The sequence below is a fragment of the Trichomycterus rosablanca genome, chromosome 10 (assembly GCF_030014385.1).
Source record: "Trichomycterus rosablanca isolate fTriRos1 chromosome 10, fTriRos1.hap1, whole genome shotgun sequence".
NCBI classification, from domain to species: Eukaryota; Metazoa; Chordata; class Actinopteri; order Siluriformes; family Trichomycteridae; genus Trichomycterus; species Trichomycterus rosablanca.
The window spans coordinates 16,079,288-16,102,248 of NC_085997.1; the positions used below are offsets into that span (position 1 = coordinate 16,079,288).

A 22,961-nucleotide genomic window follows, 5' to 3' on the forward strand; every position below is an offset into this window, starting at 1 on the left:
AATCCATCGCAGGACTTTGGTCACCATCCCACCACTGTGCCATCCATTTGCGCTTGTATCATTATAGTATATTATAGTACAGTATAGCCAATTGAAAAATTGTGTGTGTGTGTGTTTCAGATTAGCCCTAAAGCAGCACAAAGAAATAAGATGCTGCTGCAATTTCTTCTTCCTAGAAGTGGTCTCTCATTTTTGTCTCTCCAAAGGACAAAGCCCCAGTGATGACATGGTGGAACTGCTTTTTTCTCTGCTCATTTCAGCACAGGGTATGCTTCACAGTCATGGGTTCTTATCAACATGGAAAACCTTACATGCTTATTGTTCATAGACTAGCCTAGGATAGCAGAACTCTAGTGATTTGATTGAAAGTCATACTTCTGCTAATTACAAAGTTTTTTAATATATATTTGTGGGTTTCGATATGTGTGTTGTAGGAGGTGTATATAGAACAAGAGAGCTAACCCCATTTCTGGAATGTGTTGATCAGAGTCCTGTGGTACGATCTGTGCTGCCCAAACTCTTACTGCAATACAGGTATCACACACATACCTGACTCACCAGAATATAACATCATAAGTTAACAAGTTATTTAACCCTAACTGATGCAGTGAGTAGCTTCTTATTTGTTAAACAACCATGTCGAAAGACACATCCTGTGGTCTTGGAAGATGCTAATCTGTTTCAGAAAGGTCAAACTATTGGCATGCATCAAATCAAGCAGAGAAAACATCTAAGGAGAAGCTGAAGCTACTAAAATCAGGTTAAGAACTGTCCAATGCATTATTAAAAAGTGGAAGGACAGTGGGGAAACATCATCTTCGAGGAAGGAATGTGGTCGGAAAAAAATCTTGAATGATCGTGATCGGCGATTACTTAAACGTTTGGTGAAATCAAATGGTAGAAAAACAACAGTAGAACTCAGGGAGATGTTTAATAGTGAAAGTAAGAGCATTTCTGTACACACAATGTGAAGGGAACTCAAGGGATTGGGACTAAACAGCTGTGTAGACCTAAGAAAACCACTTGTCAGTGAGGCTAACAGGCAAAAACGGCTTCAATTTGCTAGGGAGCATAAAGATTGGACTCTGGAGAAATGGAAGAAGGTCATGTGGTCTGATGAGTCCAGATTTACCCTGTTCCAGAGTGATGGGTGCATCACTTCAGCTTCTTGCCCTTACCTCTGGAACAGGGTAAATCTGGACTCATCAGAACACATGACCTTCTTCCATTGCTAAACATGCACACTATAGACATGCACACTATATTGTCTAAAATACCCTACCAAAAATCTGAAAACATTCGTTTTAAAAATACAGTAAACACATTTACAGTATCAAAACACATTTACCTCACTTATTCACAAAATGCTGGGAGAAAACCTGCATGGATACGCCCAGAACATACCAAAATTCCTCACAGACAGTGACTGTTGGTGAATGTTGAACCTTGTTGTTACTATGCATTATCAATAGGACATGCGGCCCTATTAAAATACATAATTAAAAATACCTAACTATGAAAATAAACAGTTCTTGGAACTTTGGAACCCTGCTTTTATAAATAGTACTTAATATTTTTGGTGATCATTTCTCACAATTTGATTATGTCAGTAATAGTGTGAATATTTTTATTTTTATAAATGTTTACATACCTAAATTATTATGTTTCAGTAAAAATAAGAACATGACAATGTTACTTAACACATTTTACACTTACAGCTTTGAGCAGGTAAAGGAATATATTCAGACATATTTAAAGAAACTGGAAGGCCACCTTCTGGATGCTGAGGACAAGACAGAACTTTACAGACTCTTTGTCAACTGTTTTCAAGTAAGTCTTTCCCTTTAACTAATATATTCTCAATTAATTTTACCAAAGTAGGTGACACAAGGTCCCTGCAGTAGTGAGGTAGCATAATTTGCCATTGTGCCACCCAAGCACCCGCTTATACATATTTTCACTTTGGAATAACAGCAAGTGTGACTAATTGGGAATGTGGCATTCTACAACAGTGCAACATTAAAAATTAGTTGAGCCTATACTGCCATTGTTTGTATATTTTGTCTGAATAGATGTGTGTTTGATTTTATTTTTACCTATTAGCTGTAGGTATCGTTATTACCTACATACCCGGATTGGTACAGCTTTTACTCTTGATGCCCCTCCTCGGGCAACTGGCTTGGGATTGGCACTGAGTGCACCTCTTTATACCTAGGCTGTTTGGCCACCCCCCTTAGAAATAGCCAGTCATATTAATAATAGTAATAAATTAGCCCTGTGATGGACTGGCAACCTGTTTGGGGTGTTTCTTGCCTTTTGCCCAATTAATCAGACCCACCACCCATGATGAATAGGATAAAGCTGTCGTAAAACTAACAATGAATGAATAATAATAATAAAATGTTTATGTGTGTGTGTTTGTTCAGGATTCTCTGCTCTGTGTGAAAATGGGTGAAACTCTGGATGATAATGAACTCCAGCGGCGCCAGCAGGACGATGTTAAATTTCTCAGTCGGTTGGCCCGCAGACAGACAGTGTCCAGAGAGGAGCAGCCAGCCGAGTTTTTGCTCTCTATGGCCCGTCTAAGGATGTGTCTGGAAACTGTTTCTTGCATATTGCCTAGAGCTGCTGGCCAAAAGAGTGGTGAGGCTCAGGGTATTTGCAGAACCCTGGATGATTTATACACAGTAATATGTTGAATGTGCAATAGAATTATATAGATAGAAAGTCCAAAATTATACCCCAACCTAAATTATATATGACAATATTTGTTTAATGATGCTAAGCCCCTGCCAACTTTCCTTTTATTACTTTTTGTTGTTAAATGTCTGTCTGTTACAAGAACATTGCTGTTTGGGTATTTTCATGCCTACACCAATGAGCCAAAACATTACGACCGCTCAGCACTGACCTGCCGAAATGTCTACTCATCTAAAGAGAAAACATCGTAAAGAGTCCTGTGGTATCTGGTACCAGGACATTATCATGCTACAGTGCATCCTGGTGCTATCTTCCATCTCTCTAATGTCCCAATGGCTGCTTCCTGATGATGGACAGGTGTTGTATGTGACTGGTCTACGACCGCAGCCTCTAGCAGCTCCATACACAGAAGGGTTCAATTTACTGTGTATTGTAAAACATTCACCTCATCCATAGTATTAATATTATCTGTGGTTTAAGCAACAATAGACCCTCTGTTGGTACATACCAGATGCAAAAACCTTTATAACCTCTGGCAATGATGAGTCTTGGCTGCCCAGAAACCTGACAGCGGTTGGTGGCTTGTTACTCTCAGAACAATGTCAGTAGGAACTCACCACAGCTACCTGTCAGCACCCTCGCTGTTTTAGAGATTCCTAAACCCAGTCATCTGGCTCTAATGATCTGGCCCTTGTCAACATCACTCAGGTTTTATGCTGCCAATATCTGCTGCATTTAACACATGTGCTAACTACATCAATTTAATATCTGTAATATGCACAGTTGTAATGAAGTGGTAGGGTATGTGTTATTGCTTAGTTTTTTTTGGTATTTTGTGTGATGTTGCTGAAGTGAGTGTTGATGTCATCAATCTTAGGAGAATGTGCTGATTGGGAACATAAACTCTTGGAGCAGGTGAAAGCAGTGTGTGAGTACAGTGCTAATGACTGGTACAAAATCTACCTGCTGAGAGCGCTTAATAGGCAGGCGGGCACTGACAGCCTTAAAGCAGTGATAAACAGCACCTCCTATGAATGGGTCTTTCCAAAAACTCTTCTGCAGCTTCAGGTTAGTGCTGTCAGTTTAGAGCTACACTTATTATAAAATGTATAATTGAACATTAAGCTATAACTGTTAAGCTCTGCATACAGATTTTTTTAATAATGATTATAATGATAATAATGAAAATCCTAATATGTTATTGTTCAGGTCATTGTCATAACATTAATAATAATAAAATTTATCATAAGGCATTTTTAATTAGCTTCTTTTTTGCATCCACACCTTTGTACACAATGAGATTATCAAGAGATCACAAAGCATGTTTAAGAGATATTGATCCAGTACCTTTGCTATGATTTGTATTTTTCCTTTGCTAATACACTAATGCCAAGTTCACACTACATGACTTTCTGATTTGTCAGGTCGCTGTACAGTTCACACTACATGACTGAATCTTTTGCACTCGGGAGTCTTTCAGTCGGTGTGTATTTCACACTACACGACTGATCGGTGATAGGGGGTTTCACACAACACGATCTATCACTAACTGGAATCACAGGCAAGCTTCTCTGGTCTCCCAAACTATGTTTTTTTTTGTTTTTTTTTTTACAAAAACACATGTGAGAAGTGACGAGGGATTTAATGACACCACGTCCAAAAATGCACGTCAACAAGTAGCGAGTGATCAAAGTGTTTGTGCGCTGATGTGCAGCGTAAAATCAAAGAGGAAAAATAAATGAATATGATTGGATTTGGCAACAACAACAGTATGGATTGTTCTATTGTGAGTTGGAGGTTAATTGATATTTTTGCAATGCAGCGTTGGTGTTTTGTAGAGAACAATCAAGTCAGAAATACTGTAAAATGTGTGTATGACGATGTATTCCGATATAAACTATATTATCTCCCTGTCCCACCTGTTTACACTCCTCCCCTGCGTTTCCCCTCACACCGTATCCTGTGTTCTCATTGGCTGTTCGACATGTCACTCATTTCCAGTCGCACAACTTGGATCAGATATCTGACGTGCTAGAAAACTCGATCCGGTCGCCGAGCACTCGGCGAGCCGGTCGGATCGAGTTGTTGGGTAGTTCACACTTAGCGATTGAGAGCCGAGTTTCGATCGCAGAGTGAACGCCGAGTTGCTCCCGAGCCGGCAAATCTAGCGCCGACCAGTCACCGAGCGGAAATCAGGGCAAAAATCGTGTAGTGTGAACTAGGCATAAGTTGACTTTAGCTCCAGTAGGTGTATAGATTTAGCTAGAATGCTAAAATCTGCTTAGTGTAGAAATTAGAAATGGGTCAATGAGACATTCAAAATATGCTGCAAACACAACAGGAGGGTAACAAATGACCAGTGACTCAAGTATTAAAATGTCATTTATTTTTAATTAATTGTGTGCATCCTTTTGGTTGCTTTACCGCTCTTGTATATATAAATATCTATTATTTTCTGAAGAGGTCGAATCCTGTGGAGGTGGATAGATTCTTGTGCTGTGGTCTGCAGTATTCAAAATTTAAGAATGGAGTGGACCAAGTACTGCAGGATTCCAACACAGATGTGCTTAAAGCGGCATTGCAGGTTAATGCACAAAAACATGATTGCATTATTAGTTCAACATTTAGATAGACAAGTCATTCTCGTTTGCACACTGTGGGATCACACTGTCATGACACTTAGACTGTGGACATGAACTGTAAAGTCAACAACAATGCTGGTGCCCAGGTGGTGCAGCGGGATATTCAGCTAGCACACCAGCACCGAGTTTCTGAACTCCTCTGTTCGAAACTCGGTGTTGCCAATGGTCAGTTGGGCGCCATCTGGCGGGCATAATTGGCAGTGCCTGCAGCAGATACTAATTGGCCACCGTATCTGCAGGGTGGGGGCCGAAGTATGTGTGGGTGGGTGGGTCTGCATACACTGTGTAAGGACCCTGATTGGCGGAATAGACGTCTGTGCAGAAAGCAGGGGTGAGAGGAGGAGGAGGCGTATACAGTGACGTGCTCTCCTTGGATGCAATCTGGTATCTCTCAGCAGTGGAAGACAGAAATTGAGTGTGCTAAATTGGGAGGAAGATGGGGAGAAAATGCATAAAAAAAACAACAACAATGTTTATAAATGATTCTTTTAAACAAAAATCTGAAGTTTATTAATAAACATAAATGTTTTTACTGTAGGATGTGAAAAGCTCCGTCTTTCTGGCTCTGGCCTTATACAGACAAGTCACCTGCTGTATGGCTATATCTAATCCTGCTCTGCGTCCTGGAGCCCAGGTTAGAAAAAAATATTACATTTTTATTTCATTTTCATGGTTTACCACCACTTTGTCCTTTGTCAGGTTCAAAGTGGCACAAATATTCCTAGAATCACAGGGAGCACTTTGAGATTAGTCTCATGTTCAGTTTCCTTGATAAATTAATGTAGTTTTACTTTTCCAATATAGTAATTAATATGTATCTGATCACTAGGTTACAAATCATGTTTCTTATGAACTCAAACTCAGCCATTGTGTTTAACAGCATCTAAAGATTCTGGAAGACATTGTGAGAGAGAAAACAACAGGGCATGTACGAGAACTCTGTGCTAGCCTCTTATCCAATCCAAATGGAAATCTTATGCCTCACCTGCATGTTAGTGCAAGAAGATTTGCAGAGAGGCGTCATTTTCAGGAGCTTCTGGTGCATGCCATCGCTGCGTTCCACAGCGGGAACAGTCTGCTGTACCCCTTCCACCTTATTACAACCAGGCCACAAAACATGAAGGTAGGCAAGTACTTTACTAAACGAATAAAGAGCGAGCAGTAACTCATTAATAACACTGATTGTTTAGCTTTCACTTTTACAACTTGCGTTCAATGACTTTGTAGAATTAGTCAGGACATCGGTTACCGTAAGCCAGTGGTTTCCAAACTTTTTCTGTCACGCCCCCCTTTGGAAGATGAAAATCTGTCATGCCCCCAAAAAAAATATGCTGACAAAAACAGGCCAATTTTAACTTTGTTGAAATAACTTAAAATAGCATTATTGTTCCTTTCACCTTTATATCAGTCATTTATGTTGTACTTGACTTTATCAAACTACTTATAACATATCACTGAACTGCTCCTGTCTATTTCAAAAATAAAAAAAATTTAATTTGCAAACACTTTGCAAAAAAGCTAAAAGTTCAATCTGTGCCAATTTGTGAGAGTTCAAGTCTTATCACTGTATTAGTGGCTGTTTTTCTTTTTATCCCTGTCAATTACCTCTCCATTCTGTACATCTAGACCAGGGGTTTACACACTTTCATGGCTTGAGATCTACTGTTTTAGTCTACAGGTCATCACCATCTACTTTTTACGGTCCCCTCATCATTTTTCAAAAAAAGCTTTGAAGCTGTTTAAAATGTGATTCAGTTCCTGTATTGATATTCAGCTTTACAGGGCAAGTGACTGATAAATCACACATGATTATTTGCTCTAAATGGTATCAGTCAGGTTTATCTGGACAGGAGCTGCTGATACTGATTCTCAAGCAGTTTTTCAGGTGTTCATCAGTAAGGATGGACCCATATTTAGACTTCATTATTTTCATGTGGGAAAAGGCAGTTCCAAATTGTCCAGCAGAGGCCCTCGACTTCATATAAATGTCAGATTGTAGGTTAAAATTTCTCCCTCAGAAAACTTTATAAATTAGCGCTGCTTTATGCGGCATGAGGCGTAGTTATGGTAACAAACTGCAAATTAAACAAACAGTGGCCACATTTCATATCAGTCACGCTGAGCTGTTTAAATGAAGCGCGATCTACCAGCTACTGTGTGATCGATGTATTGGGCTCCTCTGATCTAGACTCTCCTGAAAACACGGTTTGTTTATCGTCCACCGTAAACAAATTTCGATTGCTTCCGCGCTTAATTTCAGTCACACGCGCCCCCCCGTCATGCTCCCAAAGTGCCCCACACTTTGGGAACCGCTGCCGTAAGCAGTGCATTACTCAGTCCTTGAGATGTGAAACAAATCACTCTTCATCACAAGCTGTAAATAAAGTCCATATTTATCTAGGTCAAACTACACAATTGCATTTATCTGATCCTGACCTTTTTTAAGTTTATCCAAACCAAAGGCCCCAGAGATGATTGCCTGTTTTCTGTTGACGTACTACAAAGAGCTTAGCACAGTGCATTTACAATTGGCTACACTATTCTTTTTTCCACCTGGTTTTTAAAGTCTTTGTTATGTAACTGCACAGTGGTGCAACAGTTTGTGTGGATGCCACACAGCACTAGGGTCCTGGGACCTGGGTTCAAAACTTACATGTCTGTGTAGTTGGTATGGATTTTTTTTTACCATATTTACTGTATCATTTTTAAAGAGTACTCTGGTTTTCTACCACAAATTGGATTGGTCACTCATGGTCAATCGTGTCTCTGAGTGAGTGAATGGGTAAGCATGTGTTGCTCTGCAATTTATTTTGTATAAGGTTGATTTTTTGCTTTATGTTTTTCATGCAGGAAGCATTTCTGCCCACAATGCCAGATGACCACACAAGTGAAGTTATCCAGGCACTAGGGACTAGGGAAAGAAACCTGACAAATTACTGTAAGACTAAAACAAAGATATAAAAGACATTGTTGCTTTACTATATTTGTTTTTTTTACATTTTGTCTTTATTACAGGTTGCCGAAATGGTCATCTGGTCCTGGTTGGAGAGGTAAGCAGCAGTGATTACTAATAGGGTTTTTAATTGGATTTAATGATGAAAAGTTTAAAGCAGTGCCAAAAGGCTTCACATAGAAACTGATAAAAATGTATTTTTGTTCCTCCAATTAGTGTGGAAGGCCAGTGGATTTGGGAAACTGTGCCACATGCGGAGTGCAAATAGGTGGTCTAAACCACAACCCAGTTTCGGGATTTATTCAAGTCAGTGGTCGTGTAGGAGATCAGACTCGACCAGGCCACATTTTGGGTGATGCTGCCCACAGATCTGAAGCCCCAGACCGAAATCTGTCTATGGCTGAGTCTTGTGTGCTGCGTCTCTTCCTCCATCTTGCCATGTTACATGGATATTTTCTCAATAATCAGGTACAACAAGCACTTTTAAGTTAAGATTTATTAAAAGTGCAACTTTTTCATTTTAATATTTGGTTTTACTTTCTATAAGATTAGAAAAATTATTTTAAAATGTCATATTTTAATAAAATAAATATTAGGTTACAGCCTTTTTTGATTTCTGGGCTGAGTTCCCACAAAAAGATCAAAAGAGAGCTGGTAGAAAAAGCTGGGAAGCCCAGCATCTATACCTTGTAAAGAAATTAAGGTAAAAACATACACATTGAGCCAGCAGCGAGCTGTCCAACAAAGGCAGAATCATGGTGTCCAACATGGTGGTTGTAGTGTGATGGCGTAAGTATGCTTTGCTGCACTAGGACCCAAATCTGTTCGGACATAGATCTGTGATGTACACTGCAGTTGGTGCAACAACATATCAAATATGCAAAAATAGAAACAATCCAGAATGGACTGTTTAATTCATTTATTGTCAGTGTAATAAATTGTGAACTCTCAGATGATTTATTGAGTACAAAAGCATGTTTAAGAAAGATATTCATGAAATCAAACCCAAAGGATATGAAAATAAAAATGCTACCTGCATATATCAACAATGTTTTGTGTAGCTCATACATACTATAAATGAACTGATTTTGTGTTGAATTAGGATCAGTTTACAGTTTACTCATTAATCTTTGCAGGGCATCAGGACAATGATCCAGCCCACTGTTAACAATGTCCAGGAGTTTTTGTGGTGCCATCTTGAAAAGGACATAGAGTATCTGGGGAAAACTTTGAATCTGAACTTGGACGACACAGCTATCACTGTTCATCTGATCCTCAATGCATCTGCTGATCTTGCCACAGGTTTTTACAATACAAGCATTTTCATGTCTTCTTGTGCGCTTTATTGTAGATTTTATTAATATGCACTGGGTCATGTGATTATTTCTCAACAGTAATGTTTGGAATAAAATGATAAGATCTTCTGTTAGAGTCAAAATGTCTCATACACTTGTAGGGCACATGTATGTCATGGGTTATGGGTTACAGTCAAATGAGTCCTATTTTTGTAGTCAGTCATAATTACTGACCAAGGCCAAAGTTAAGTAACACAAAATTTGTGCCACCACAAACTTAGAAATCTAGAAAACTGTATGTAAATTTTGAACCCCCCCGTATTTTGTATGAAGTATGTGTTCCAGTGTCTTACTTACTTAAATATGCTACATTTTGACCAAATATTTTGACTTGTGTTCTAGGCCGTTTCCAGCAGACCAGTGGTGTTTCTGCACACTGGTCTTCTCGACATGATCGAGAGAGGTGGGAAAAGCAGGTTTGCGAAACGCTCATCAATCCGATTCTAAAGGTTAGTCCACTAATACCAGCCATATAAATGAGCTTTGTTGCATTTTTATTGCTACCAAATAACACTTAATGTTGTTTACAAATTTCATACTGATAACTGTAGTGTTTCTTACTGTAGCATGCTATACAAAGCTATGGGGTCATAGAAAACACCTTAAATATTCCTGTCAGTACAAATATTTTTGTATGTCATACAGGATTTCACAACATGCTCTTAAAAGTAATAACAAGAAAGATATAGGAGAGGCCAGCACACATCAGCGCATCAGGAACAACAGTTACACATAAAATAATAGGCATAAAAGAATTAGTACATCTAAGGCAGTGGTCCCCAACCACTGGGCCATGGACCGGTACCGGTCCGTGGGTCATTTATTACCAGGCCGCACAGAAAGAATAAATAATTAGAGATCGCTACATCAGCAATGAAAACGCTGTTTCCATTTCCAACACACGGGTGTTTATCGTCTCATATCACCCCAAGTGGAAGCAGCGTCTTGTTGCAGCAAAAAAAGGTAATTTGTGAGCAGTATAGTTATTCTATTTTAAATCCTCCCATCCCCGCCGGTCCGTGAAATTATATCTCATATGAAACTGGTCCGTGGTGCAAAAAAGGTTGCGGATCGCTGATCTAAGGGACTCTTGTCACTTATCATAGGTGTCAGAAAGCTTTTAAGCAGAGGCTTTTCAAAAAAGTACTGATGTTCATAATTTTTGGTGGTTAAATAATACATTTCATCATCATGAATGTATTGAAAGATGCAAAGTCAAAAGCCATTTTTGTACATTTGAAAGAGATGTTTGCATTTTTGCACAAAATGAAAAATGTGTATGTAATTGTTTTTCCTCACAGTAGATAGGCACAAAGAAGTTACCACCTATAGTCAAGCCTCTAAACTGGTAATCTCTTGTCATGCATGTCTAAGCTGTGCTGTATTTGTGTCTCTGTGTTCAGAATCTAAACAGGCTTTTGGATGAAGCCCAAAATCAGATAGCATCTGACGATAAGCTCTCCAGTAGTCCTCTGATGAAGGTGTTAAAGGGAGATCCTCATCAACTACTCGCTCTCCCCTCAGAATGTCCCAGCCATCATGATGCTTTCTGGACTCCTCCAGACCTCCTGACTGTGGAAGGGCTTACCCATATTGTATGCAATCAGGCGAGGGAACAAGTTCCCCTGCTGTCACACTTTCTTAAAACAGTATGTACAGTCACATCTTTAACAACACTTTTGTTTAGTTTTTAAGATGGAATTGATACAAAAATCAGTGGTGTCTAAGCTTGTACAACGGCAAATCAGAAAAAAAAATTGGGACAGTATGGAAAATGCAAATAAAATAAAAATGCAGTGTTCCTTACATTTACTTTGACCTTTTATTTGATTGTAGACAGTATGAACCCAAAATATTTCACCTCAATTCCTGCATTTCAGCCTGCAACACATTCCAAAAAATTTAGGGCTAGTAATGAGGTAAAAAAACTAAATAATGATGTGATTCCAGTGTCAACAGGTGATTGTAATCATAGTTTGGTACAAAAGCAGCATCCAGGAAAGGCTGAGTCTTTGATGAGCAAAGAAGAGGGTACGGGTACTGGACTGGCCTGCCTGCAGTCCTGACCTGTCCCCAATAGAGAATGTGTGGAGAATTTTAAAAGGAAAAATGCGACAACGACAACCCCATACTGTTACACATCTTAAGACGTGTTTGCAGGAAGAATGGGACAAAATAAAAGCTGAAACTCTAAATCACTTGGTATCCTCGGTGCCAAAACGTCTTTTAAGTGTGGTGAAAAGGAATGGCAACATTACAAAGTGGTAAATGCTTTACTGTACCAACTTTTTTGGAATGTGTTGCAGGCCTGAAATGCAGGAATGGATGTTTATTAATAAATGAAATTAAGTTGAGCAGACAAAACATGAAATATATCAGGTTTATCCTGTCAGTAAAAAAAGTAGAAGTAAATGTAAATGATTATGTAGAGAGCGGATAGTGAGTGAGTGGCATATTCCACAAACAGGTTCACAAAAATATTAAAATAAACTACTAACCAGAGGTAAGAGCACTAGATGGATTTGCAACTGAGTGCGCTACTCGGTCCACCAATATATAAGTTTATCAAATAGTTAGATTACTTTCTTTGTTTCAGAAATTACCTCTTAATTTGAGCTTACCTTTTGAAACAGTTTTAAAGGTAAACCACATCACCGGCTAGCTACCATAAGGCTGTGTCAATCACAAAGCAAACTGAACCCAACTCAAAGCTCCTTTACACAGGTATAATGCTGGCTTCAGCCGGCTTGTCTGAAAGTAGTTTGTAGACCTGCGCTTCTCCCTGCTGGTGGCAGAGGGTGTTACAGGTCGACTTTTAACGGTTTTATGACTATTTCAATCTTGGCTAATTGTAATTAACTAAAACTAACAGTACTGTTATATTTTCCTTAGGATTTATAGCACTAATGCACTTATTTATATGCTTTGGGTCTGTGTGTTTAACAGGTGAAGTATGTAAGATATCTGGCTTACCTACCTGATCTGGCAGCCCTCCTGTCAGATCTGATACACGTTGTGCCCACTGACTCTACGATAACCATTTCTACATGGCTACACAGCTTACCTGCAGGTAAAGACATTTAAAATATTAATATAGGTCTGTGAATACATATTTGCCTGCTTTCTGAATTTTCTCAGCACTCAGCGACCCTGCTCTGTAACCTTTTGTGCTCTGCCACTTTGTTGATTTGCTGTGGTTCCTCAATGCTACCTCTTTGCAATGATGTCAGTGATCATAAAATATCTATTAGGGAAGAAATGCAATGACGTGTTGCAACTAACTCACTCACTTTCTTAACCTCATATCTAATTAGGGCCGTGGGGGGTGCTGGAGCAGACACACATACACACACCCATTCACCTATAAGGCAATTCAGTGTCTCCAATTAACCTGACTGCATGTTTTTGGACTGTGGGAGAAACCGGAGCTCCCGGAGGAAACCCACGCAGACACGGGGAGAACATGATAACTCTGCACAGAAAGTACCTGTACTACCCCGCCTGGGGATCGCACCCAGGACCTTCTTGTTGTGTTGCAACTGTTGCATCCTAATATAAGTACAACGCTCAAATTCACTGAGCTCTTTAGAAGACCCTTTTTCTTTCCACAAATGTTATACAGTATATAGTCTGTTACCATGTAATGTAATTAAAACTTTGTGTTAAATTAGGTCAACAAAGGAATACACTAACAGAAAGGCTAAAGACCTTCTTCAAGGTGTGGAACCATCTCCGTATGGAGCTCACTAACAATGGTACGATCTTATTATCTAACTAAATGTTATTCACTTATATATAATATTTTACTAATGAAAATACAGATTTGTATTATTTAGTATTGTTTAAATAAAATAAGGGACATTACTACAGTTGAAGTTAAGCCTGATACCCAAACATCCTATACAAAAGCAATGATTAAAACTGAGTTGGTCTTTTGTTTGCTGTTATATCATATATAGGAAAGCTTGAACCAGATTTTAAAATATGAATGTGGGTATCCAGTTTAGTTACAAGACATTTAGTATGACTGGATAGTAATTACTTTTAGTACTCCTGGTAAGTCACTTGTAATTTCTCACATTTGACAATCCAGTTCATCTGAAAGTAGTTGATGGGCTCTAATCAGGCCAGGCATATAATTTTCTTTCCTCTCTCTTTCAACATGTTCACTGTTTTTTTCTCTTTCATCTGTGTGTCTGTATGAGCAGCTGCTGTTGGAATTGATCATGCACTTTGTGAGAAAGATATAACTATGGAAAGTTCTGTTCAGTATATCTCCCTGAGCTACCAAGGGCCAGGTTCATGTCTCAATACCCTCATTAGCCTACTGTCCGAGACTCACAACAGTCTGGTGCTAGAAGCGTGCAAACTTAGCCAACAGGATGACAGGTCTGTGTGTAGTCTCAAAACATCAGGGTTGTTGTTTTTTTTCTAAATTATTATGTACGTTTAATTGAACAGCTTTTGCCTTTTATCCTGTAGTGTGTACACTGTACATGTAGGAGAGCTGACTGAAAACCAGTTGGTACTGTGCCACCCGGAGAAGGAGCTGCTGCCACTGGTGTTAGCTCACTGTCATTATACCCTGGTGAAGGGTCAGCAAACAAAGAGTGGCTATGACTTTCAGGCAGTTGAGAAACAGCTTCACAGGCACTTTATAGCTGGCAAGCCACGCATCCAAACAGTAAGTGAACTCTATATATTAAAATCTTTTCTACTATACAAACTCTACTATACATATGGGTTTTAAGATATGAGTCTAAGTGATACTCCAGAGGTGGTGCCTTAAACATAGTTGATTTAGTCAAAAACAGAATGTCTTAATTGTTACTGATCATTCACCCATACCTAATACATAATAAATGCATTTTTATTAATTACATAGCTTATTAAAATGAATGAATGTTATCATTATGTATGTTGAATACAGTTCCAAATGTTAAATTTAGGTGGATTAATAAATCCTTTGTGAATGTGTGTAATTGATCCCCTGGAACTTAAGTAAATCGCTGATTGTGTTTGTTGGGATGAAGGTCAGGGCTCTCTGCAGAGTCTTGCTTGAACAGAAAAGGTCCTTCCGCAAATTGTTACCACAATGTTAAAATAATATATTTTAGTTTAACCTATTTTTATACAAGTGTAAGTCATAGGTTTGGCTGACACACCTGAACCCAATAATTCACAGCTGCCTGCATACTGCTGCTCTAGAGCAAACACAAGAGTAGGCTTTATGTTGAGCCAGCAATCCATTTGTAACTTAAACAGTAGAGAAAAATAAACCCAGCTTGTAGGATGCTTAACCAGGATAGAACAATATTGTGGTGGTTTTCTTGTGATGGCCATGATGCTGACTGAGTACCCAGAAAAGATAAAGTATGCTGGTATCATGCACCAGCAGAAAACTAGACTGAACTGAGCCCGGCATCATAATTTAAGGAGACAGATTTTACTACAGAGAAGCCAGCAAATATGTGATAGAGAAACCATGATAAACAGAAATACTTCCACCTAGAGCTAATTAACACGCAAGGTTAAGGTTCAGTTAAACGAGGTGACACATCAGTCATCTGTGTTTCTATGCTCCCTCTGTTAGCCATATTTGGCAAGGCAGAAGGGCATGATTCCATAACCAAGCCTCCAGCCTATATTCACAGCAAATGGGCCCATTACAAAAAAAAATTTTCCCACTTTTTCCCCCCAATTTTTATCCCTATTCTAGTCGTGTCCAATTACCCTGAATGCGTCCTCTATACTGATTCGACCCCTTACCGCTGACTGAGGACGCCACTCAACTGACTTGCGCCCCCCTCCGGTACGCAATCAGTACAGCCTGCATTTTTCACCTGCACGAGCCGAGTTCATACACCGAGAGACACTGCGCACGGAGGGTCACACCCCCCTCAATGTTATTCCTCAGCCCTGTGCAGGTGCCGTCGGTCAACCAGCAGGGGCCACAGTTGTACCAGTTATGAGGACCTATGCTCCGACTTCTACCCCTAAGCCCCTGAACAACAGCCAAACATTGTTCATACTGCCGCCCAACCCAGTCGGAAAGGTAGAGCTGAGTTTCGATACGATGTATCTAGAAACCCAACTCTGGTGAGCTAGCATTCTTTACCGCTGCGCCACATGAGCGTAAAAGCTCTATTTTTATTTGTCCTATAGTTTCAAATTGCTAAAATGGCCAAATTCTACATATTAATATACATATATATGTTGATTTGTAATAAATATGTATCTTTACCACTTGCAGGACACTGACAAGTACCTGAAGAGACACCATCAAGATTTTTCTGAGGTTCTGAAAGCTGTCTGGACCAAGATACCACAGGTACACTCTACTGTTTACTACAACTATTGGCTATGAGCATTTGACATTTGTGCTTTGAGCCTTGATTGAGTAAAGTGTTTTGCCGTACTAATTGTTCACTTTACAGTAACTGTGTTCACAGATAATAGAGATGAAAGAAATATTTCATGCTTAAAAACCTGTCTGATTCAAAGTAGTTCTTAAAAGTAATACAGAAGAATATTTACAGATCAAATTACAGAAACCTGTCTGTTACAGTAACTGCTGGTAAAACTTGTGTTCATAAACATGGCTGTTGGATAGGTTGTTCTTAAATTTATAAAAATGTGTTTTCTTGGTGTATTCTCATGTCTTGATTAGTGATTTAAACCTACCCCTTACCCTAGAGACGATTAGAAAGGAGACAATAACCTTTTCTCATCACTGTATATTAATATTGTTCTGTTTCCTGTACACAGGAGCGACTAAAGGGCTCAGTATGCAGCTCCATTAGGGCAGTTCTGCGCTCTTTTACTGATGTGTGTGATGCTGTGTATGTGCTGGAGATTGGCCTTCGTTTCCTGGGTAAAACCGGAGGGGACCAAACCGTTCTACTTCTGTCCTACCTTAAAGAGTCTTTAGAAATGAAGCAACACATCTCCAGCAGTATAGCTAAGGTCAGGCTTACATTAACAGACTATTTCTATTGCAAGAGTTGTTTATAATCTATTATTATAAGAAGTATAGTGTGGTAGTGGACGCTCATTTAAAAAGTAAATCTCTTTTAAGGTACTGTGGTACCTCGAAACTCAACGTTGTTTGGTTCTGGGAGTTGCGTTGAGTTTCAAGGTATTTTTTCCCATAAGGATGTATGTAAAACCTGTTAATGCGTTCCATGGTCCCGTGGCTAATGTAAATTAATGGGGTTGTTTTTGACACTTATATATTACTAATAACACAAATATAATATAAAAAATACTAAAATGCAATTGCAAAACAGTTAAAATCAATATAAAAATACAACACAACCTTTACTTCTTTATTGTTTTCTTAGGCTTCTTTATCGTAGAGATGCTTGTTATTGGAATACAGTATTCCTTATTAGCAAGCTTAGTAATTCACATGAGAAGTGACAAAACAAAAGCGATGGCTGTGCCGTTATGTCCTATGGAGTGTAGCGGTGTACAAAACTTAATGTGACTTATTGTTTTAAAACAACAAGCGAGGAATTTTATTAGTGGACAGAACTTATAAGCAGTAATAATTAAGAGAGGTTCAGTGTTCCTATGTCGTTTTTTTTTTTTTTTTTTTTTTTTTTTTTTTTTTTTTTTTTTTTTTTTTACAATAAGAGTTTTAAGCTCGGAAAAGCTGATTCTTACCGTATCTCAGCACCCTGAGCTATAACACAAGTTTAAAAGCGAAAAAGGTGGGAAATCCAGCTAAACACAGATACACGTGGAGCTTTCAGAGTTGATTTGACGGTTATTCCACACAAATGCAGATTCGTCTCATATGCACACTTTGATGACATTTTACTGCACCACTCAAACCTAGCGCTGAAGAAAGTGGCTGCTTATTGTTAATTTAAAGTTAAATAAAAAAACATTTTTTTAAAAAGCTAAACATGTTGAAATTAAAGGAAACGTGAAGTTTAAGGGTACAAATTTCTCCATGAAGTGCGTCAAGTTTTAAAGAATTTGAGTTTAGGGGACGTCGAGTTACAAGGTACCACCATACGTACAAATAAATGAAATAATATTCCTTATGCAAATAAAAAAATCATTGGAATAGCATAAATACTTACTCAAAGGTGCAAATATTAATCTCTATTTACAGTAATTCATTAACAAGAATTTCAACCGTTTTAGATACACATTAATTAGAAGGTTTTTTATGTTTAATGTTTAAAGGCATTTTTTTTCTTGGTATGTTTTCCATTTGGCAACATCATACAAATTTTAATTTGTAACATTTACATCAAGTAGTAAAAAGTGCTAAAAAAAAAATTCAGGACAAATATTTGATTCTGTGTCAAACTGTGTTTATGTACACAGGCCCTGGCAGATATTAGGCTCAGTCACTGTATAGCTATGTGGCAGCTACTGACCTGCTGGAGAAGTGAACTGAAGCTGAGGAAAGGACAGGTGAGCTCCAGTTGACATACATCATACAACTCAATTTTTACAATTCTAAACATTTAATCCTAGTTTACATTACATTTAGGTCAGTTAGGATTGGTACTAAATTTTAAGAATGTAAAATGTCATCACATTCCCAGTGGCTCACAACTTACAACTTGACATACACGTGGTTAGTATTTAGTAGCACTGCCTTTACATAGTTTAACTTGGGTCAGATGTTTTGGGTAGCTTTCCACAAGCTTTTCACAATGCATTGCTGGAATTTTGGCCTATTCCCCCAACAGATCTGGTGTATCTGAGTCATGTTTGTAGGCCTCCTCGCACACACATGCGTTTTTAGTTCTGCCCATAAATTTTCTATGGGAGTGAGGCCAGGGCTCTGTGTTGGCCACTCCATTACCTTCACTTTGTTGTTCTTATTCCATTTTGCCCCAACTTTGGAAGTGTGCTTGGGGTCGTTGTCCATTTGGAAGGTTCATTTAGCCCCGAGTTAACCGTCTGTTTTCTTAAGATCAAGATGCTTCAATATCTTTCTCATAACCCCATCTATTTTGTGAAGGCTTCTTCCTTGCTGAGCGTAGGAAATGCTTTTATACCTGTTGCTTCCAGCATTTTCAGAAGGACTGAAAATGCATAAGTAGAATAAAATAATACTTTAAATATTTTTATTAATTTATCCTTGCATACAAGAAGACTATTTAAGTACATTTTTCTGTTTCTAGCTGCCTCCAACAACAACAAGCAAGCAGTAATGAGAATCTTGTGTGCATTTTCTTAGTTCTTGCTAATTTTCTGACCACAGTGATTTGTTCTTACGACAATTAAAAGGAATTTATCACAATTAAAACACTTGAATTTTAGTTTATCGAGCACATTTTATGCTTTTTATTAAAATCAAAGCAACAATTGACACATAAATCACATTTTAAAATTATTGAATTCAACCTGAACGTCCACTAAAGCTTATTTTTGCTTATCCATTTATTGTTGTCTCTAATTCAGCCCCTGACCTTTGACATTGGCTGAAAAGTGAAAAGTGGTCCAAGCTGTGTGTCGTAAATCCTGGGAAAGTTTTGGCCAGAGTGTGCCAGGCTTTTGTTAGAATGTGTGTCACAGGCCACAGATGAAAGCCGTATGACCTCTTGTTGGCACTATAGCTGTGAAAGGCATTAGCTATTAGCAGTTTAACTTGGGGAGGTCTAAGTAGCATAAAGGAATAAACAGAGGATTTATTCCAGTGTTTTATCTTTGGATTGTTGTTTTGTTTTTGTAACATCCAGAGGAAGTCATGTGGTTTAGAGAAACAGCAGGTACATTTTGATATCGTATATTATATATTCAAAAGAATGTTGACACCTAACCAAAAGCTTGTTAGACATCACATTTCAAAATCATGGATATTAGTATGAAGTCAAGGCACTGTGTAGGCCACTATAATTCTTTCACATTAAACAAGTAAAATCATATTTTTATGGACATTGCTTTGTTCATTGGGCACAGTACTGCTGGAACAGCAGTGGACTGTTGAAAGATGTTGAAAGATCTACAGTGTCCTGCATAACTTGGCTACTTGTGAGCAGTGTTTGTTTCTGTTTGTAGTCTTTTTTTAGGGTTGGGGGTTATTACTTTGAATCTTTCCAGACAATAAAATTAAAAAATAGTTTACTTTTTAAAGGTATTCAAAAGGTAAAATATACGTTTTAAAAGTGTTACATTGATATGTAATATGTATGTTTTGATATTGATATTGTAACACAATATATTTCAAATTATACAAGCCCTTGGAAAAAGGGACATTTTGTATGAGGGATCTTCAAAAAGCTTCCGAACTTTTATATTTTTGTTGGAAACGGTGAGGGCGGGAGAAGTAGTTATTGGTCGTGTCTGAGAGGCTGAGCGAGCTTAAAGTCCGGATTTAGCGCCTTCTGATTTCCACCTTTTTGGATGCTCAAAGAAGCTTTAGGGGAAGAAGATTTCCATGTGATGATGATGTGAAAGCAGCGGTGCATCAGTAGCTACACACTCAACCAAAAAAATTTTTTTGCTGATGCCATTAGTTTAAAAAAGTGTGGAAACTTTTTGAAGAACCCTCGTAACATGCAACAAAAGTAAGAATTTGTGATTCTTATATATCTTGAACCCTTATTAATCTAACAAAGATACAGAGAAATGATGTTTAATGATTTGGCTGATCAACTTGATTATTTTTTGTAAATGTAAACAAACTTTAAATCTAATGTCTGCAACACACTTAAAATAACAGGAAAAATAAGTGTGAAATATTTGTAGAATGTTAAAGTTAAACCATTTTAAAGCATTCCACAGCAAGAAGGTCCTTGGTTCAATCCCCAGGTGGGAAGGTCCGGGTCCTTTCTGTGTGGAGTTTGCATGTTCTGTCTGTGTGGGTTTCCACCGGGGCTCCGGTTTCCTCCCACAGTCCAAAGACATGCAAGTGAGATGAATTGGAGACACTAAATTGTCCAGGACTATGTTTGATATAACCTTGTGAACTGATGAATCCTGTGTAATGAGTAACTACCATTTTTGTCATGAATGTAACCAAAGTGTAAAACATGACGTTACAATCCTAACAAACAAACAAAGCATTCCACAATAAGCAGGGGAATTTTTACAGATTAGGGAATCATGATTGGGTATAAAAGGAGGTTCCACCAAAGGATCAGTCTTTGCAAGCAAATATGGGTCATGACTCTCAACTTTGTGCCAACATCTGTGGGAGAATTGTCAAACATTTCTTAATGCAGGATTGCAGATAATTTAGGTCTTTCACCATCTATCGTACAGTATATAATATTGAGGAAGATTCAGGGAATCCAAGGAAATCTCAGTCAATGTAGGGCAAAGGCTGAATCCACTTTTGAATGCCTATGACCTTTGAGCCTTCAGATGGCGATGCATAAGAAACCATCATGCTACTGTGATAAATATACTGTAGATGTATAGGCTTGAGAGTACTTTGGACAACTGTAACTTAACACAATCTGCCGTTGTATCAAAAACATGCAACCTGAAACTGTGTACAGAACCTCTGCCAAGTTCACTGTGCCAAAGACAAAAAGGACTCAAGACTTATCAACAGATGCAGAAAATCAACATCATAGTCATAGTATGGTGGTTTATCAGTGCCCACAGCATGGTGAATTACGTATGTCTAAAGCTACCACTGAGAAGTACACCAGTGGTATTTCTAATGTCTCTCTATGTCTCTCTGGGGATTATAGAGAGATATATGCTACCATCAAGGCATCAAGGTTATTTTGGCAAAACAATGCCAGATCACATTGCTCACACGCTTTAAGTGTAGCTTTGTAGACACAGAGTGCATGTGCTTCATCGGCTTGCCTGCATTTCAGATCTGTCTACAATTTAAAATGTATGTAGCATTATGAAGAAGAGAATCAGTGGCAACCAGGCAGCATGGTGTCTCAGTGGGTAGCACTGTCGCCTCACAGCAAGAAGGTCCTGGGTTTGATCCCCAAGTGTGGAGGTCCGGGTCCTTTCTGAGTGGAGTTTGCATGTTCTCCCCGTGTCTGTGTGGGTTTCCTCCAGGCGCTCCGGTTTCCTCCCACAGTCCAAAGACATGCAAGTGAGGTGAATTGGAGATACAAAATTGTCCATGACTGTTTGATGTTAAAACTTGTGAGCTGATGAATCTTGTGTAACCAGTAACTACCGTTTCTGTCATGAATGTAACCAAAGTGTGTAAAACATGACGTTAACATCCTAAAAACACAAACAAACAAACAATCAATGGCAACCACAGACTGTTAAGCAGCAAAGCTCAAACAGTTTCCCTTCTTTACTCAGATGCCCAGCTAGGTTTATAGCTTGAGTGCTCGAACTCTCAGTTACGGTGTGCGATCTTGTTAGATTAATGTGCCATCTGAGCATGGACAAAATTTTTATTGAGAACTATTAAAAAAAAAACATAGTTATTAAGCTTTATTTTCCATGAATCACTCCTTACTCATTTAAAAAATTCTTTGTAATAATATACCATAAATCTGATACAATTTGCTGTAACTGTGGAACTTCATAGGACCCTTTCCCAAGACTTTCTGAAGAGTTTCGAGAGAAGCTGTCTGCTGATGAGAGAAAGGAGCTGAGAGAGTTCTTGGATGCCACAGACACTGAAATTTTCATTCTGGAGCTTCATGAAATCCTACTCTTGAAGACCTCACCAGACAGCTACAGACCTCAGTGGGGGTATGATTTTTTCCATCTTTCCAGTATAACCTTACACCATTTGGTTTAGAAAACCATGAAGTTTGTGTGGGCCATGTATAGTTACACACTGTGGGATTGTCATATGGCATTTGCATTTAGGTCAGAAAGTCTTGACTTGGGCAGTAAATAATATCAGTCATTGTTTCCCTTTTTAAACACAATTGTCTTGAGGAACAAGTATGTTACTTTCCAAAAACACAGTGTAATATAGCAGTAAATTATCAATTATTTTTAATAATGCCTGTATAATTGGTTTACAGTGGCTGTTGACAAAAGTGGCATTATTATTCTTTGGTAGGGATAAAGATTCAAAAATTCCACGATTCAAATCGTTTTGACATGTAAAGTGAATCGATATTCACTTTAAACAGCAGAGGGCGCTGGCGCTATACACCACGCCTTGTTGACGTCACTGGCACTATACGCCTGGTTGCCAAATTCGGGGTTTTTTAGCCAAATTGGGCTTAATTCTAAATTGTTTTGCATAGTTTGTACCTACTTCAGAAAAAAGGGAATTCATTATTTAGATAAATAAAAAATATGCACAAACACAATATTTTATTGTATTTTTTAAGAGAAATAATAAAAGGAAACTCATCATTTGTCTTCAATTTCAGTTTAAAAAAAACGGTT

The 22,961-nt window shown here is 38.4% G+C and overlaps 1 protein-coding gene across 1 annotated transcript in view; it reads left to right on the forward strand.

The window, feature by feature from the left end:
• The window catches only part of rnf213b (ring finger protein 213b), a 64,442-nt gene that overhangs the window by 38,538 nt on the left and 2,943 nt on the right, over positions 1–22,961 (forward strand). The window contains exons 40-61 of the mRNA XM_063002879.1: positions 121–266; positions 435–534; positions 1,719–1,830; positions 2,427–2,643; positions 3,578–3,768; positions 5,162–5,284; positions 5,881–5,976; positions 6,223–6,465; positions 8,193–8,280; positions 8,358–8,392; positions 8,512–8,763; positions 9,432–9,597; positions 9,993–10,099; positions 11,054–11,299; positions 12,597–12,720; positions 13,322–13,405; positions 13,859–14,039; positions 14,133–14,334; positions 15,904–15,981; positions 16,419–16,616; positions 17,994–18,083; positions 22,141–22,307. Of these exons, the coding sequence (XP_062858949.1) occupies positions 121–266; positions 435–534; positions 1,719–1,830; positions 2,427–2,643; positions 3,578–3,768; positions 5,162–5,284; positions 5,881–5,976; positions 6,223–6,465; positions 8,193–8,280; positions 8,358–8,392; positions 8,512–8,763; positions 9,432–9,597; positions 9,993–10,099; positions 11,054–11,299; positions 12,597–12,720; positions 13,322–13,405; positions 13,859–14,039; positions 14,133–14,334; positions 15,904–15,981; positions 16,419–16,616; positions 17,994–18,083; positions 22,141–22,307 (3,246 nt within the window). The remainder of the gene's footprint in view (positions 1–120; positions 267–434; positions 535–1,718; positions 1,831–2,426; positions 2,644–3,577; positions 3,769–5,161; positions 5,285–5,880; positions 5,977–6,222; positions 6,466–8,192; positions 8,281–8,357; positions 8,393–8,511; positions 8,764–9,431; positions 9,598–9,992; positions 10,100–11,053; positions 11,300–12,596; positions 12,721–13,321; positions 13,406–13,858; positions 14,040–14,132; positions 14,335–15,903; positions 15,982–16,418; positions 16,617–17,993; positions 18,084–22,140; positions 22,308–22,961) is intronic.